The 16,868-nt window shown below is 39.5% G+C and overlaps 1 protein-coding gene across 1 annotated transcript in view; it reads left to right on the plus strand.

Annotated features, from left to right (window-relative positions):
* USH2A (usherin) overlaps positions 1 to 16,868 on the plus strand; it is a 922,740-nt gene that overhangs the window by 367,594 nt on the left and 538,278 nt on the right. Inside the window, exon 22 of the mRNA XM_040262869.1 lies at positions 16,475 to 16,601. Within this exon, the coding sequence (XP_040118803.1) occupies positions 16,475 to 16,601 (127 nt within the window). The remainder of the gene's footprint in view (positions 1 to 16,474; positions 16,602 to 16,868) is intronic.

Genomic DNA, 16,868 nt, shown 5'->3' on the forward strand with positions numbered 1-16,868 from the left:
CCATGAAGTGATGGGACCAGATGCCAAGATCTTTCTTTCCTTAGTTCTCTGCAAAGGTAATATTTAACTGAGATGCAAAACAATAAATAAAAGGATAGAAGTGTATATCTACTCAAGAGGAAATGTGTTTGAGGTGGGGCAGGCCAGAGGAAATGCTGATAGGAGATGAGGGAAAGAGCTGAAATAAAGTTTCCAAGCAGAGCAAATAGCAAATATTTAGTGTCTGAGTTAAGCCATGAACATGGCATATTCAGTGCATTAAAATAAGATTAAGATGATTATAGAGTAGAGAACAAAGAGAACAGTGGTAGGTTGAAAGGTTGGGTAGAGACTAAGTAATTTAGGATCTTGGAAGCAAATGAAAGGGTTTAAATTATTCCTAAGGGCGCGACCCCATGGACTGCAGCATGCCAGGCTTCCATGTCCATCACCAACTCCCAGAGCTTGCTCAAACTCATGTCCATTGAGTCAGTGATGCCATCAAACCATCTTATCCTCTGTCGTCCCCTTCTCCTCCCACCTTCAATCTTGCCTAGCATCAGGGTCTTTTCCAATGAGTCAGTTCTTCACATCAGGTGGCCAAAGTATTGGAGTTTCAGCTTCAGCATCAGTCCTTCCAATGAATATTCAGGACTGATTTACTCTAGGATGGACTGGTTTGATCTCCTTACTGTTCAAGGGCCGCTCAAGAGTCTCCTCCAACACCACAGTTCAAAAGCATCAATTCTTTGGCACTTCGTTTTCTTTATAGTCCAACTCTCACATCCATACATGACCACTGAAAAAGCCATAGCTTTGACTAGACAGACCTTTGTTGGCAAAGTAATGTCTCTGCTTTTTAATATGCTTTCTAGCTTTGTCATAACTTGTCTTCCAAGGAGCAAGGGTCTTTTAATTTCACGGCTACAATCACCATCTGCCGTGATTTTGGAGCCCAAGGAAATAAAGTCTCTTATTACTTCTATTGTTTCCCCGTCTATTTGCCATGAAGTGACATGACCAGATATCATAATCTTCATTTTTTGAATGTTGAGTTTTTAGCCAGCTTTTTCACTCTTCTTTTTAACTTTCATCAAGAGGCTTTTTAGCTCCTCTTCACTTTCTACCATAAGGGTGGTGTCATCTGCATATCTGAAGTTATTGATATTTCTCCCTGCAAGCCTGATTCCAGCTTGTGTATCATCCAGCCCAGCATTTCTCATGATGTCCTCTGCATATAAGTTAAGTAAGCATGGTGACAATATGCAGCCTTGACATACTCCTTTCCAGTTTTGAAGCAGGGCAAATGGGAAACTGCTGCATAACTGTCTAAGGGTAATGGGAAACTATTGCATACTTGTCTTCACTTTAGTTAGAGGAAGGTTAGTAAGCATTTGCTGTTAGGTGCTGTATTGGGCCCATGAATAATTGAGGGAAAACGCTATGTAAAACATTTTTTCTCAGGTTTTCAGCTTAAAGCTACTGATCTATGCTTGTCAAAGAAGTGTTTTCTGTTATAGTGGTAAAATAGGCACAAATTTCCCCTTGTATCTAAGGGATTGTAGGTGAAGAGCTTCCTACACCCTGGAGACCCACTCATGTTGAAGAGAAAAGGCATGGCCTGCTGGCCAAGTGTGTCTGAGTACCACCCCAGACCCTACAGAAGTCTTTAAGAGGCAGACTGAGCTCTTCCTGGGTTAGGAAGCTGGTAAAGCCATGAGCTGGCAACTGGCAAGACCAGGGTAAAAAAGGATTATTCCTGCTGTTTTGACAGTAGCCTGTTAGCCACCTGGCCTGATAAGGGCTCCTGGGCATCCCCTAGAATTGAAGCTTCTTAAGGGATGCTCATAGGTGGGCAATGAGTAAGCAAATAAATAGTAAACACCTAAGCACATCCTGCATCCTGGGAGAAAGGGGTAAGAAGCAGCTGTTTCTGAAGGCAAGGCAGATGGTATTTGGAAAACAAAAGCAGCACACTGAAGTTGATTGAATTACAGAACTTAAAATATTACTTTTCATTTGAATCCTTTAAGTTGATTACTTAGAAGAGGGACTGCTGAGATTCATTACTAGGTCAAAATACATAACAAAAATATGAAAACAAAGATTAAGGAGGATACTAATATGAAGAAGAAATTCAAAAGGAAAGCAAAAAACACATGCACAAGTAAAAGATGGATAAGAGAAATTAATGAAATATAAAATAGAGAAAATCTGATTTAAGAAGATTTCTTGATTATGAATTTATTGAAAGGACTCATCAAATGCCTGGCAAGATTAAGCAAAGCTTGTGCTTCCATAGGACCTCTGTGTGTCATCCATTATTCTGTATTCTCTCTATACATAAATGCACACACATATGATCTCATTTAAACATCACACCAATTCTATAAGGTAGATACTTGTTATTCCCATTGTACAGGTGAAAATCTAAGTCAGAGTTAAATTAATTTTCTCAAAGTAATACAGCAGATCTGTGACCAAGCTTTTCAGTATGAAAGAAGAATGCTTGTTGATGTCCAGAGACTCAATTAAAATGCCATCCATGCACTATATTGGAAAGAAATGTTTCAGCAAGGCTTCTAAATCAAAAGAAAAAAAAATAATCTGAAATATAGTGGAGAAGCAGTGGTGAGTGGTAAACCTAGGGATATTAAGTTCAGCCAAAGTATTTAATGACAGACTGAATAGAAATGTGTTTTAGAGTGCCAAAGAATCTTTGACATAGAAGAGACAGGCAGCAAAGGAAAAAGAAATCTGATAATTGTTTGGTGCTAAAATTACTAAGAGTTGAAGGAGAGGTCAAAAGATGAATGACATAAAAGTTTCTAAGGTGTCAGTTTAATAGAGGGGGGAGTTACGGTATAGGTCATATTAGTTTCTTGATTCCATAAAATAAATGGACAAAAATATTTGATTTTAAATGTGACAAAAGAAGTTAATTACTAATAGAATGAAAACACTCCAAGAATGATTAAGATGAAATAAAAAAAAGACTGCTAGATTGTAAATATCAGCAAAAACATAAAAGAAAGGAAACAATCCATTAAAATAGAAGAATAATCAATGAGAAAGAAAAAAATCTGGTTCTGCTTTTTCTACCTAAATCTACCTAATTTCTACCTGATGCTGCTGCTGCTAAGTCACTTCAGTCATGTCCGACTCTGTGCGACCCCATAGACTGCAGCCCACCAGGCTCCCCCGTCCCTGGGATTCTCCAGGCAAGAACACTGGAGTGGGTTGCCATTTCCTTCTCCAATGCGTAAGAGTGAAAAGTGAAAGTGAAGTCACTCAGTCGTGTCCAACTCCCAGCGACCCCATGGACTGCAGCCTACCAGGCTCCTCCACCCATGGGATTCTCCAGGCAAGAGTACTGGAGTGGGGTGCCATTGCCTTCTTCTAGCCTAAATCTACCTAAATTACTATCAGGGTATATTTGAGACAAAGCCAGAAAGGGAAAACTTTAATCATATAGACATTTATTCATAGAGCTTTAAAAGTACACAACATGGGTTCACGTTGATTGTCTCTTCATTCTTGGAGTTGCCACATGAGGTATTGTTTTCTTCCCTGCTTTAGATGACGTGTCTTAACTAGAGTCACACAGTGATCTAATGATAGAACTGGCACTGAATTTAGATTATTTCATTCAATGAAACATTGTTAAAAATGTATTACCCTGGGACTTCCTCAGAGGTCCAGTGGATTGGGGGCAGGAGGAGAAGGGGACGACAGAGGATGAGATGGCTGGATGGCATCACTGACTCAATGGACGTGACTCTGAGTGAACTCCAGGAGCTGGTGATGGACAGGGAGGCCTGGCGTGCTGTGATTCACGGGGTCGCAAAGAGTCGGACACGACTGAGCGACTGAAATGAACTGAAAGACGCTACCTTCCGATACAGGGGCTGTAGGTTCAGGGAACTAATGACACAGGGTGAGGCCAAAAACTGTAAACAAAGCAAAACAAACAAATGAAAAACCCTCTGTCACATAAGTAGATATACAACCAATTTGCATAGGAAATAAAAATCTTTTTTAAAAAAACTGTATTGTACCCCAAGCACTGTGGTAGGCAATTATGCACTAGAAACATGCAGGAATGAGGAATAAACAAAAGGCCACTCCAGCCATCCTCTCTTGGGACCCCCATCTTCTAAGACTGAAGTACAGAGTCTTGCTGAACTTGGACATGGTAATGTGCCAGGGTGGCTTCACACTACCTCGCACTTACAATCAGTCATGTGCTTATAAACATCCATCCTGGTGTTTTTGAGTGTAATTCTAGGTGACCCCTCAAACCCTGGAGCTACAGCTGTAATAGTACAATGGCTACAGGTTTATTCACAGGTTTTGAGTATCTAATAAACGTGCCTTGCTTGCTGCCACCCCCCCATACTTTCTAAACATATAGAGCAAAATCTTTGCAGAATTAATAAAAAAAATGGTTTTATCAGAACTGAAGCATGACTGCCATCTTTTTGACAGTGTTGCATTTCTTTCTAAAGGATGTAACAGCTTCAGATTCTGCAGAAATGGAAGGTGAAGACGTTAAACAATGCTTAATTCCACTCAGCCACATGATTGCTGTTCAGATCCTGAGGGTGGCTTCTAGAAAACTCTCCATCTCATCTTTTTCATCTCCTCTCCATGATAAGATAGACTGGTATAAACCACAGCAAAGTTCAAGGAAGTGTTCCCAGGGCACTACCCACGATTCCCACCCCTTACCCTGCTCCCTTAGACAGTGCCTGAGAGTGTTCCTCACTAAAACTGACACTCCCCACTGCTCTGTCCCTGCCCTATATACCCAAATCCTGACCTGTATACAAATCTGGGACTTGCCCACCAAATATTAATGAAACTATTGAAGACAAACAGTTGGAGAACCAGGGGGATGGAGAGGGTTTAATGATGCCTTCAAAGTGCATTTTTACATGGAATAATACCATCCATCTACAAGGCAAAAGTTACCTGCATTTTCAGGAAAGTGATAATTAATATATACAAAAGAAAACAAGGTATTGATTGAGTAGGCCTGCCTTAGGGTGTATTTGAAAAAATGTAATCAGATGAATCACACTACACGCTCATGGGTCATGATGCTCTTTATACATGAGTCCATGAGCTCAAGCTAGCCAGGACTGGTCTTTTCTCACCACCAAGGAATTTATCCAGGTTACCTGGACATATTTGTTAACTTTTTAATGAAATCCCCATGTATTATTATCAGACAAATAATTGTGGAAGCAGAGGGATGGAGACTATTTGATATAGTCTTACATTTTTTCTCTTTTGGGTTAGGAATATGAATAGTTTTTTTTCCCTCCTTTTAAAAAATTCACTAGTGAGAGACTAAAGATCTCAAGTAAATTAGAGATCCCAAGGGAATATTTCATGCAAAGATGGGCTCCATAAAGGACAGAAATTGTATGGACCTTGACTGGAGAATCCCAGGGATGGGGTAGCCTGGTGGGCTGCTGTCTATTGGGTCACACAGAGTCACACATGACTGAAGTGACTTAGCAGCAGCAGTAGCAGCAACAGAAGCAGAAGATATTAAGAAGAGGTGGCAAGAATACACAGAAGAACTGTACAAAAAAGATTTTCATGACCCAGATAATCATGATGGGGTGATCACTCACCTAGAGCCAGACATCCTGGAATGTGAAGTCATGTGGGCCTTAGAAAGCATCACTACGAACAAAACTACTGGAGGTGATGGAATTCCAGTGGAGCTATTTCAAATCCTAAAAGAAGATGCTGTGAAAGTGCTGAACTCAATATGTCAGCAAATTTGGAAAACTCAGCAGTGGTCACAGGACTGGAAAAGGTCAGTTTTCATTCCAATCCCAAAGAAAGGCAATGCCAAAGAATGCTCAAACTACCACGCAATTGCACTCATCTCACAAGCTAGTAAAGTTATGCTCAAATTTCTCCAAGCCAGGCTTCAACAATATGTGAACCATGAACTTCCAGATATTAAAGCTGGTTTTAGAAAAGGCAGAGGAACCAGAGATCAAATGGCCAACATCTGCTGGATCATGGAAAAAGCAAGAGAGTTCCAAAAAAACATCTATTTCTGCCTTATTGACTATGCCAAAGCCTTTGACTGTGTGGATCACAATAAACTGTGGAAAATTCTGAGAGAGATGGGAATACCAAACCACCTGACCTGCCTCTTAAGAAATCTGTATGCAGATCAGGAAGCAACAGTTAGAACTGGACATGGAACAACAGACTAGTTCCAAATAGGAAAAGGAGTATGTCAAGGCTGTATATTGTCACCCTACTTATTTGACTTATATGTAGAGTACATCATGAGAAACGGTGGGCTGGATGAAGCACAAGCTAGAATCAAGATTGCTGGGAGAAACAGCAATAATCTCAAACATGCAGATGACACCACCCTTATGGCAGAAAATGAAGAACTAAAGAGCCTTTTGAAAGTGAAAGAGGAGAGTGAAAAATTGACTTAAAGCTCAACATTCAGAAAACAAAGATCATGGCATCCGGTCCCATCACTTCATGGGAAATAGATGGAGAAACAATGGAAACAGTGTCAGACTTTATTTTGAGGGGGCTCTAAAATCACTGCAGATGGTGATTACAGCCATGAAATAAAAAGACGCTTACTCCTTGGAAGGAAGGTTATGACCAACCTAGATAGCCTTTTGAGAAGCAGAGACATTACTTTGCCAACAAAGGTCTGTCTAGTCAAAGCTATGGTTTTTCCAGTGGTCATGTATGAATGTGAGATTTGGACTATAAAGAAAGCTGAGCGCCCAAGAACTGATGGTTTTGAACTGTGGTGTTGGAGAAGACACTTGAGAGTTCCTTGGACTGCAAGTCCTTTAGAATGGACTGGTTGGATCCAGTCCATTCTAAAGGAAATCAGTCCTGAATGTTCATTGGAAGGACTGATGCTGAAGCTGAAACTCTAATACTTTGGGCACCTGACATGAAGAGCTGACTCATTGGAAAAGACCCAGATGCTGGGAAAGCAGGAGGAGAAGGGGATGACAGAGGACGAGATGGCTGGATGGCATCACCGACTCAATGGACATGAGTTTGGGTGGATTCTGGGAGTTGGTGATGGACAGGAAGGCCTGACATGCTGCAGTCCATGGGGTTGCAAAAAGTTGTACATGACTGAGCAACTGAACTGAACTTTTTAAAATTGAAGTATACAGTCCATGGGGTCACAAAGAATCAGATATGACTGAGCAACTGAGTGCAGTACAGCACATAGTTGATTTACGATATTGTGTTTCTGTGTATAGCACCGTGACTCAGTTATACATAAGAAGTGAAGTAAAGCAAAAGCCACTCAGTCATATCTGACTCTTTGTGACCTCGTGGACTATACAGTCCATGGAATTCTCCAGGCCAGAATACTGGAGTGTGTAGCCGTTCCTTTCTCCAGCGGATCTTCCCAACCCAGGGATCAACCCAAGTCTCTCATATTGTAGGCAGATTCTTTGTCAGCTGAACCACAAGGGAATCCAGGCATACTGGAGTGGGCAGCCTATCCCTTCTCCAGCACATCATCCTGACCAGGAATCAAACCAGAGTCTCCTGCATTGCAGGCCGATTCTTTACCAACTGATCAGGGAAGCCCTATATATATAGATAATATTCTTTTCCATTATGGTTTATCACAGGATATTGAATATCGTTCCCTGTGCTATACTGTAGGACCTTGTTGGTTACTCATCCTGTAATACTTTGCATTGGATAATCCCAAACTCCCAATCCTTGCTTCCTCTACTCTCTTCCCCCTTGGCAACTAAAAGTCTATTCTGTATGTTATGAATATGTTATCTTGAACAAAGTAAGAGCCACCCCAAATTTGAAGAAGCTGAAGAGTTTGTTTTATATGTCTGTCACTGACATTGAAAATATTTATATTATAAATAATTTAGCTACCCCTTTAAGCTAGTTTTCCTTTCCTTGTGTCTTAAAGGATACAAGGTTATCTAATGAACACTTTACTGTACTCATCAGACAAGCAGTTATTTACTCAATGTGTCTTTCTTATCTCAGTGCACAGTCCAGGGAGGGCAGGACAAATACATCCTTGAGGCTCAGTACAGTCCTAGGAACATGCATGCTTAGTCACTCAGTCATGTCTGACTCTTTACGACCCCATGGACTGTAGCTTGTCAGGTTCCTCAGTCCATGGAATTCTCCTAGCAAGAGTACTGGAGTGGGTTGCCATTTCCTTCTCCAGGGGATATTCCCAGCCCAGGGACTGAACCCTTGTCTCCTGTGTCTCCTGTGTCTCCTGCATTGCAGAAGGATTCTTAACATGCTGAGCCTTGGAAAATAGTAGGTAATAATACATAAATGTCTGTTGACAGATTGGCTGACTTCCTGGCTTGATCAATATTGGTTAAATAGTATTCATAATTGAAGAAAATTACTCATTTGCTAGGATAAAATTTCTGACTCTTTAATGATAACTTAATTTAATTCTTATTTGTTTTGTCAGTTAGATACTTTGACTTATATCAATGGTTGTTTTCATATTACTGTTCCTGAATCCATTCAGAATAATTAAATCTTGAGTTGTGAAAACAGCATTTTGTAAGAATTTAAAGTTACTCTCTAACACACAGTTTCAAAATCCCTGTAGTCATTGTGTGTGCATGCTCAGTTACTCAGTCATGTCTGACTCTTTGTGATCCCATGAACTTTAGCCCACCAGGCTCCTCTGTCCATGGTATTTTCTAGGCAAGAATACTGGAGTGGGTTGCCATTTTCTACTCCAGTAGTCATTGTGTAGTTTGTTCTTTTAAAAGTATCTTAATTAACTTAAGTAATGAATTTTTACACAACAATGTAATTCTACATAAAGTCATAGAATTCATTCAATGAAATGAATCCAGTTCACTATATTAAGACATATTTGTGAGAAAGGGAAAAGATTTCTTATAATATTTAAAACTGGATATATGTTTGCATATTATACACTGAATACTTAGAATTATTGTTAAGAGTCACTAAAGAAAAACTACTCCATTTTTAAACTGCTGTATATTTTTTATTGTCTCAAAAAATTGGCTATAGTCTTCCCATTTTTATTAGATTAATTTCAACTTGGAAATACTTGACCAGATGATATTTTATTGACTAGTAATGACTTATGGTTCTCATTTAAATGTTTTATGTTCATTCACATAATAAACTGACTTCACTTAGAGAAGTGGTGAAAGTGAAAGCCTTCAAAAAATTCAGAATAGCATCTATTTAACGTGTCTAATATTTTCCAAATAGAAAGAACAAACTGCACTAGATTTGACACCAGACTTGACCACAGAATTATTCTCTTAATATTGGTGGGGGAAATATCGTAAACTATCATCAAAAAAAAAAAAATAGTATGCTGAGTTCCCCTAAGTATGAAGAAACTTTGGCATAGTGAGGCTATCTGTTATGTGCTTGAATGTGTCACCATTAAGTGTGATTTCTGATGTAGAGAACTATTAATGCTTCAGATTGTTGCCAAACATAATATGAAGAACCACTTACTCAGACACCTGATCTTTAGAATGCAGCATCGTTTGTAACAATTTTAACGCTAACTAAGTACACTTTGATGAGACAGCATTTAATAAAATGCTCATTAATTTCATCATTAGCAAGGGTATGCTAAGAAGTAAGCCAGTTTCTTATGTCACGCCCAATTAGCATCCCATGCTAGTAATCCCATTAGTATTGTTGAATTCACTAATGGAAAAACTAATGGGCATGCTACCAGGGCACATTAATTGGGCACGACACCAGTTCTGGTTTTAATTATTAAACTACGATAATGAAATGTGTTTGTAAAATATTAAAATGTTGAAATTGGGTTGAAGAAAATAAAAGAATATGTAGAAAGAAAGAGTTATATGGAAAGTCAACTTATAAAGATGAGAGAACGTATCAAAATGGTCATATTTCTAGCTGATTGAGTTGCCTATAAAAGTTGGGGTATTGTCCATGTGAGAAGTAAATCCTCCCCTACTCATGGGAAATTAAAACCTCTTTTTTGGTAATATGAAATCCTGTATGTCATACATGTTGTCATGCTCTGTATGAGGCCTGACAGGAGCCAATTAAATGCATAGAATGGACAGGGTATGTTGCTGAAGCTATTTTAGAGAAATATAAACAAATGTTTTACTGACAATGGTGTGATTAATACTGCACTTTTGTGATATTAAACCATCAGCATATTACATCAGATAACTGTCAGTTTTATCAGTTTTGAAAACCAGTATAGCAAAATAATTAGAATTTGGTGAAACATTCCAAGTAATTTAAACATTTATTTTATAATATTTTATCCAATCTGTTTTTGGTTTTGTTTTGTTTTCAAAATTTTGTATTGCTTGAAGTTAATTATCTCTGGTGGTTCAGCTGGTAAAGAACCTGCCTGCCAATTCAGGAGGCGCAAGGAACATGGGTTTGTTCCCTGGTTTGGGAAGATTCCCCTGGAGGAGGAAACGGTAACCCACTCCAGTACTCTTGCTTGGAAAATTCTATGAACAGAGGAGCCTGGCAGGCTCCAGTCCCATGGGCTTGCAAAGAGTTGGACATGACTGAGGATGCTCACACAATTAATGCTAAGGAGATCTACTTTATTAAAAAAGAAAGCAAAAATTATTTTCCTTTAAAAGGTTTAGAGTAATTTTCTGTTTTTTTTTTTTCTTTTAATCATAGTAGTTGTAAATGATGATGGTGAAAGTGAAAGTGAAGTCGCTCAGTCGTGTCCGACTCTTTGCAACTCCATGGATGGTAACCTACTAGGCTCTGTGGTCCATGGAATTTTCCAGGCAAGAATACTGGAGTGGGCTGCCGTTTCCTTCTCCAGGGGATCTTCCCAACCCAGGGATTGAACCCGTGTCTCCTGCATTGCAGACAGACGCTTTACCGTCCTAGCCACTTCAGTTAAGTTCAGTCGCTCAGTCATGTCTGACTCTTTGCAACCCCATGAATCGCAGCACGCCAGGCCTCCCTGTCCATCACCAACTCCCGGAGTTCACTCAGACTCACGTCCATCGAGTCCGTGATGCCATCCAGCCATCTCATCCTCTGTCGTCCCCTTCTCCTCGTGCCCCCAATCCCTCCCAGCATCAAAGTCTTTTCCAATGAGTCAACTCTTCGCATGAGGTGGCCAAAGTACTGGAGTTTCAGCTTTAGCATCATTCCTTCCAAAGAAATCCCAGGGCTGATCTCCTTCAGAATGGACTGGTTGGATCTCCTTGCAGTCCAAGGGACTCTCAAGAGTCTTCTCCAACACCACAGTTCAAAAGCATCATTCTTTGGTGCTCAGCCTTCTTCACAGTCCAACTCTCACATCCACACATGACTACTGAAAAAACCATAGCCTTGACTAGACGGACCTTAGTCAGCAAAGTAATGTCTTTCAAAAGCATCAATTCTTCGGCGCTCAGCCTTCTTCACAGTCGAACTATCACATCCATACATGATTACTGAAAAAACCATAGCCTTGACTGGAGGGACCTTAGTCGGCAAAGCTTTTGAATATGCTATCTAGGTTGGTCATAACTTCCCTTCCAAGGAGTAAGCGTCTTTTAATTTCATGGCTGCAGTCACCATCTGCAGTGATTTTGGAGCCTCCCCAAAAATAAAGTCTGACACTGTTTCCACTGTTTCCCCATCTACTTCCCATGAAGTGATGGGATCAGATGCCATGATGTTCGTTTTCTGAGTGTTGAGCTTTAAGCCAACTTCTTCGCTCTCCTCTCACTTTCATCAAGAGGCTTTTTAGCTCCTCTTCACTTTCTGCCATAAGGGTGGTGTCATCTGCATATCTGAGGTGATTGAGATTTCTCCCGGAAATCTTGATTCCAGCTTGTGTTTCTTCCAGTCCAGCGTTTCTCATGATGTACTCTGCATATAAGTTAAAAAAGTAGGGTGACAATATACAGCCTTGACATACTCCTTTTCCTATTTGGAACTAGTCTGTTGTTCCATGTCCAGTTCTAACTGTTGCTTCCTGACCTGCATATAGATTTCTCAAGAGGCAGGTCAGGTGGTCTGGTATTCCCATCTCTTTCAGAATTTTCTACAGTTTATTGTGATCCACCCAGTCAAAGGCTTTGGCATAGTCAATAAAGCAGAAATAGATGTTTTTCTGGAACTCTCTTGCTTTTTCCATGATCCAGCAGATGTTGGCAATTTGATCTCTGGTTCCTCTGCCTTTTCTGAAACCAGCTTGAACGTCAGGGAGTTCACGGTTCATGTATTGCTGAAGCCTGGCTTGTAGAATTTTGAGCATTACTTTACTAGCATGTGAGATGAGTGCAATTGTGCAGTAGTTTGAACATTCTTTTGCATTGCCTTTCTTTGGAATTGGAATGAAAACTCACCTTTTCCAGTCCTGGGGCCACTGCTGAGTTTTCCAAATTTGCTGACATATTGAGTTCAGCACTTTCACAGCATCATCTTTCAGGATTTGAAACAGCTCAACTGGAATTCCATCACCTCCACTAGCTTTGTTTGTAGTGATGCTTTCTAAGGCCCACTTGACTTCACATTCCAAGATGTCTGGCTCTAGATTAGTGATCACATCATCATGATTATCTGGGTCGTGAAGATCTTTTTTGTACAGTTCTCCCACCTCTTCTTAATATCTTCTGCTTCTGTTAGATCCATACCATTTCTGTCCTTTATCGAGCCCATCTTTGCATGAAATGTTCCCTTGGTATCTCTAATTTTCTTGAAGAGATCTCTAGTCTTTCCCATTCTGTTGTTTTCCTCTATTTCTTTGCATTGATTGCTGAAGAAAGCTTTCTTATCTCTTCTTGCTATTCTTTGGAACTCTGCATTCAGATGCTTATATCTTTCCTTTTCTCCTTTACTTTTCGCCTCTCTTCTTTTCACAGCTATTTGTAAGTCCTCCCCAGACAGCCATTTTGCTTTTTTGCATTTCTTTTCCATCGGGATGGTCTTGATCCCTGTCTCCTGTACAATGTCACGAACCTCATTCCATAGTTCATCAGGCACTCTATCTATCAGATCTAGGCCCTTAAATCTATTTCTCACTTCCACTGTAGAATCATAAGGGATTTGATTTAGGTCATACCTGAATGGTCTAGTGGTTTTCCCTACTTTCTTCAATTTGAGTCTGAATTTGGTAGTAAGGAGTTCATGATCTGAGCCACAGTCAGCTCCTGGTCTTGTTTTTGTTGACTGTATTGAGCGTCCCCATCTTTGGCTGCAAAGAATATAATCAATCTGATTTCAGTTTGACCATCTGGTGACGTCCATGTGTAGAGTCTTCCCTTGTGTTGTTGGAAGAGGGTGTTTGCTATGACCAGTGAATTTTCTTGGCAAAACTCTATTAGTCTTTGCCCTGCTTCATTCCGCATTCCAAGCCCAAATTTGCCTGTTACTCCAGGTGTTTCTTGACTTCCTACTTTTGCATTCCAGTCCCCTATAATGAAAAGGACATGTTTTTTGGGTGTTAGTTCTACAAGGTCTTGTAGGTCTTCATAAAACCCTTCAACTTCAGCTTCTTCAGCGTTACTGGTTGGGGGGCATAGACTTGGATAACTGTGATATTGAATGGTTTGCCTTGGAGACGAACAGAGATCATCCTGTCATTTTTGACACTGCATCCAAGTACTGCATTTTGGACTCTTTTGTTGACCATGATGGCTACTCCATTTCTTCTGAGGGATTCCTGCCCGCAGTAGTAAATATAATGGTCATCTGAGTTAAATTCACCCATTCCAGTCCATTTTAGTTAGCTGATTCCTAGAATGTCGACGTTCACTTTTGCCATCACTTGTTTGACCACTTCCAATTTGCCTTGATTCATGGACCTGACATTCCAGGTTCCTATGCAATATTGCTCTTTACAGCATCGGATCTTGCTTCTATCACCAGTCACATCCACAGCTGGGTATTGTTTTTGCTTTGGCTCCATCCCTTCATTCTTCTGGAGTTATTTCTCCACTGATCTCCAGTAGCATATTGGGCACCTAATGACCTGGGGAGTTCCTCTTTTGGTATCCTATCATTTTGCCTTTTCCTACTGTTCATGGGGTTCTCAAGGCAAGAATACTGAAGTGGCTTGCCATTCTCTTCTCCAGTGGACCACATTCTGTCAGACTTCTCCACCATGACCCGCCCGTCTTGGGTTGCCCTGCGGGCATGGCTTGGTTTCATTGAGTTAGACAAGGCTGTGGTCCTAGTGTGATTAGATTGACTAGTTTTTTGTGAGTATGGTTTCAGTGTGTCTGCCCTCTGATGCCCTCTTGCAACACCTACCATCTTACTTGGGTTTCTCTTACCTTGGGCATGGGGTATCCCTTTACGGCTGCTCCAGCAAAGCACAGCTGCTGCTCCTTACCTTGGACGAGGGGTATCTGATACTATTACCTTAAGCAAAAGTACAAATGCTTGATTTTAGACTACAAATCATTGAGTACTAAGTTTAACCACAATACTTATGTTAAAAGTATTAGTAACTAGTTTTTTAATTTAAACTTTTTATTTTATATTGGCGTATATCCAATTTACAATGTTGTGGTAGTTTTCGGTAGACAGAAAAGGGACTCAGCTATACATATAAATCTGTCTATTCTCCTCCAAACTTCTCTCACTCCATGCTGCCACCTAACATTGAGCAGAACTCCATGTGCTGTACAGTAGGTCCTTGGTTATCGTTTTTAAATACAGTAGTGAGTACATACCTGTCCCAAACTCTCTTAACTATCCCTTTCCCTCATGCTTCCCCCCGGCAACAATAAATTCATTCTCTAAGTCTGTGAGCATGTTTTGTAAATAAGCTCATTGGTATCATTTTTTTTTAGATTCTACACATAAGGGATATTGTATGATATTTTTCTTTCTCCATCTGACTTTCTTCACTCAATATGATAATCTCTAGTAACTAATTTTTTTTTTCCATGAGAACGTATTATAGTAATTACTTTCATTCAATTATAAGACAATAAATACTATCATTCCCACATGTTTTTCTCTGAGACAGATATGACAGCAACTAAATTAAATGTGTTCACATCTGTGATTTAAATATTCATTTATATTTATATATAATATCCTGCCAAGTATGCAGGTGTAGAAGACCCAGGAAAGCATGTGGATGTTCATTGTGCTTTCTTTCTTTTTTTTTTTAGCAGACATCTTTTTATTTTTATTATTTTTATTTTTTATTATTTTTTTAAATTTTATTTTTACTTTATTTTACTTTACAATACTGTATTGGTTTTGGCATACATTGACATGAATCCACCATGGGTGTATACAAGCTCCCAATCCTGAATCCCCCTCCCACCTCCCACCCCATATCATCTCTCTGGATCATCCCCATGCACCAGCCCCAAGCATCCTGTATCCTGTATTGAACATAGACTGGCACTTTGTTTCTTACATGATAGTATACATGTTTCAAAGTCTAGTAACTAATTTTTAATGTGAATATAATTCCCTCTTGGTGTTCATAGTGTAGTGAAATTAAAAGAAACTAACTTGCCACAGTTTTTACTATCTTCAGAGCAGAATCATTTGAATAGTACTTTATTAGTTTCAAAATCTTTTTTTAAAATATTTCTGGTTCTAAATTTAAAATATTAGAGTAGAAAATTTATTACCTTTTGTTTGAGTATAGTTACTTATGTTTGAGTATAGTCACTCAAAATCCAAGTGTACTTATAAGAGATTTTCATTCTGAAGAGAAGTTCTTTTTAGATTTGAGTCTCATGGTGATGCAGAAGTACATCAGAGAAATACCAGAATGATGTATCAACTTTAACTTTGAGTTCTGTTTGAAATGTGTACATGCTTGCCTCAGGATTGTGTTGAAATTTGTAAAGTGGTTTCTAACAAATATACAATATATGTATGAGTAACATGTATATAAAGACGCTTCCTCCTTAGAAGAAAAGCTATGACCAACCTAGACAGCATGTTAAAAATCAGAGATGTTACTTTGCCAACAAAGGTCCATCTAGTCAAAGCTTTTGGTTTTTCCAATTGTCATGTACGGATGTGAGAGTTGGACCATAAAGAAAACTGAGTGCTGAAGAATTGGTGCTTTTGAACTGTGGTGTTGGAGAAGACTCTTGAGAGTCCCTTGGGCTACAAGGAGATCAAACCAGTCAATCCTAAAGGAAATCAGTCCTGAATATTCATCAGAAGGACTGTTGTTGAAGGTTAAACTCCAGTACTTTGGCCACCTGATGTAAAGAACTGATTCATTAGAAAAGACCCTGATGCTGGGAAAGATTGAAGGCAGGAGGGGAAGGGGGCGACAGAGGATGAGATGGTTGGATGGCATCACCAACTTGATGGACATGAGTTGGAGCAAGCTCAGGGAATTGGTGATGGACAAGGAAGCCGGGCATGCTGTAGTCCACGGGGTTGCAAAGAGTCAGACATGACTGAATGAATGAACTGACTGAACATGTATATTTACTCACTGTATATTTTTTCACTCATTCATTCCCTTAAGGGGTCTGCAGTGGAAGTTACCACAACTAATGATGATGGTAAACAATATAGTGATGGCAAATGGCATGAGATAATTGCTATTAGGCATCAAGGTTTGGGCCAAATCACACTCGATGGGCTGTTCACAGGTAAGATCGTCCTTGACAAATATGAATGCCTCTATTGATATGCTGATGTTGCTATACTCTTCTGTGTTTTTATTTCTTCATCTCTTTTTTCACCTGTTTTTCCCTTCTTCATCTAAATTGCTGTTGATTTTGCTTTTGGGGTGTTCTTAAAATGATGAAATCTTGGCAACTATTTTCTCTTCTATGCAGGGTTCAATAAGAACAAAGTCATCAGTATCAATTTTGTGTTATTTTCAGGTCTTTATAATTTGCAAATGCTCTTACTTA

The sequence above is a fragment of the Oryx dammah genome, unplaced genomic scaffold, assembly GCF_014754425.2.
Source record: "Oryx dammah isolate SB20612 unplaced genomic scaffold, SCBI_Odam_1.1 HiC_scaffold_21, whole genome shotgun sequence".
Taxonomy (NCBI): domain Eukaryota; kingdom Metazoa; phylum Chordata; class Mammalia; order Artiodactyla; family Bovidae; genus Oryx; species Oryx dammah.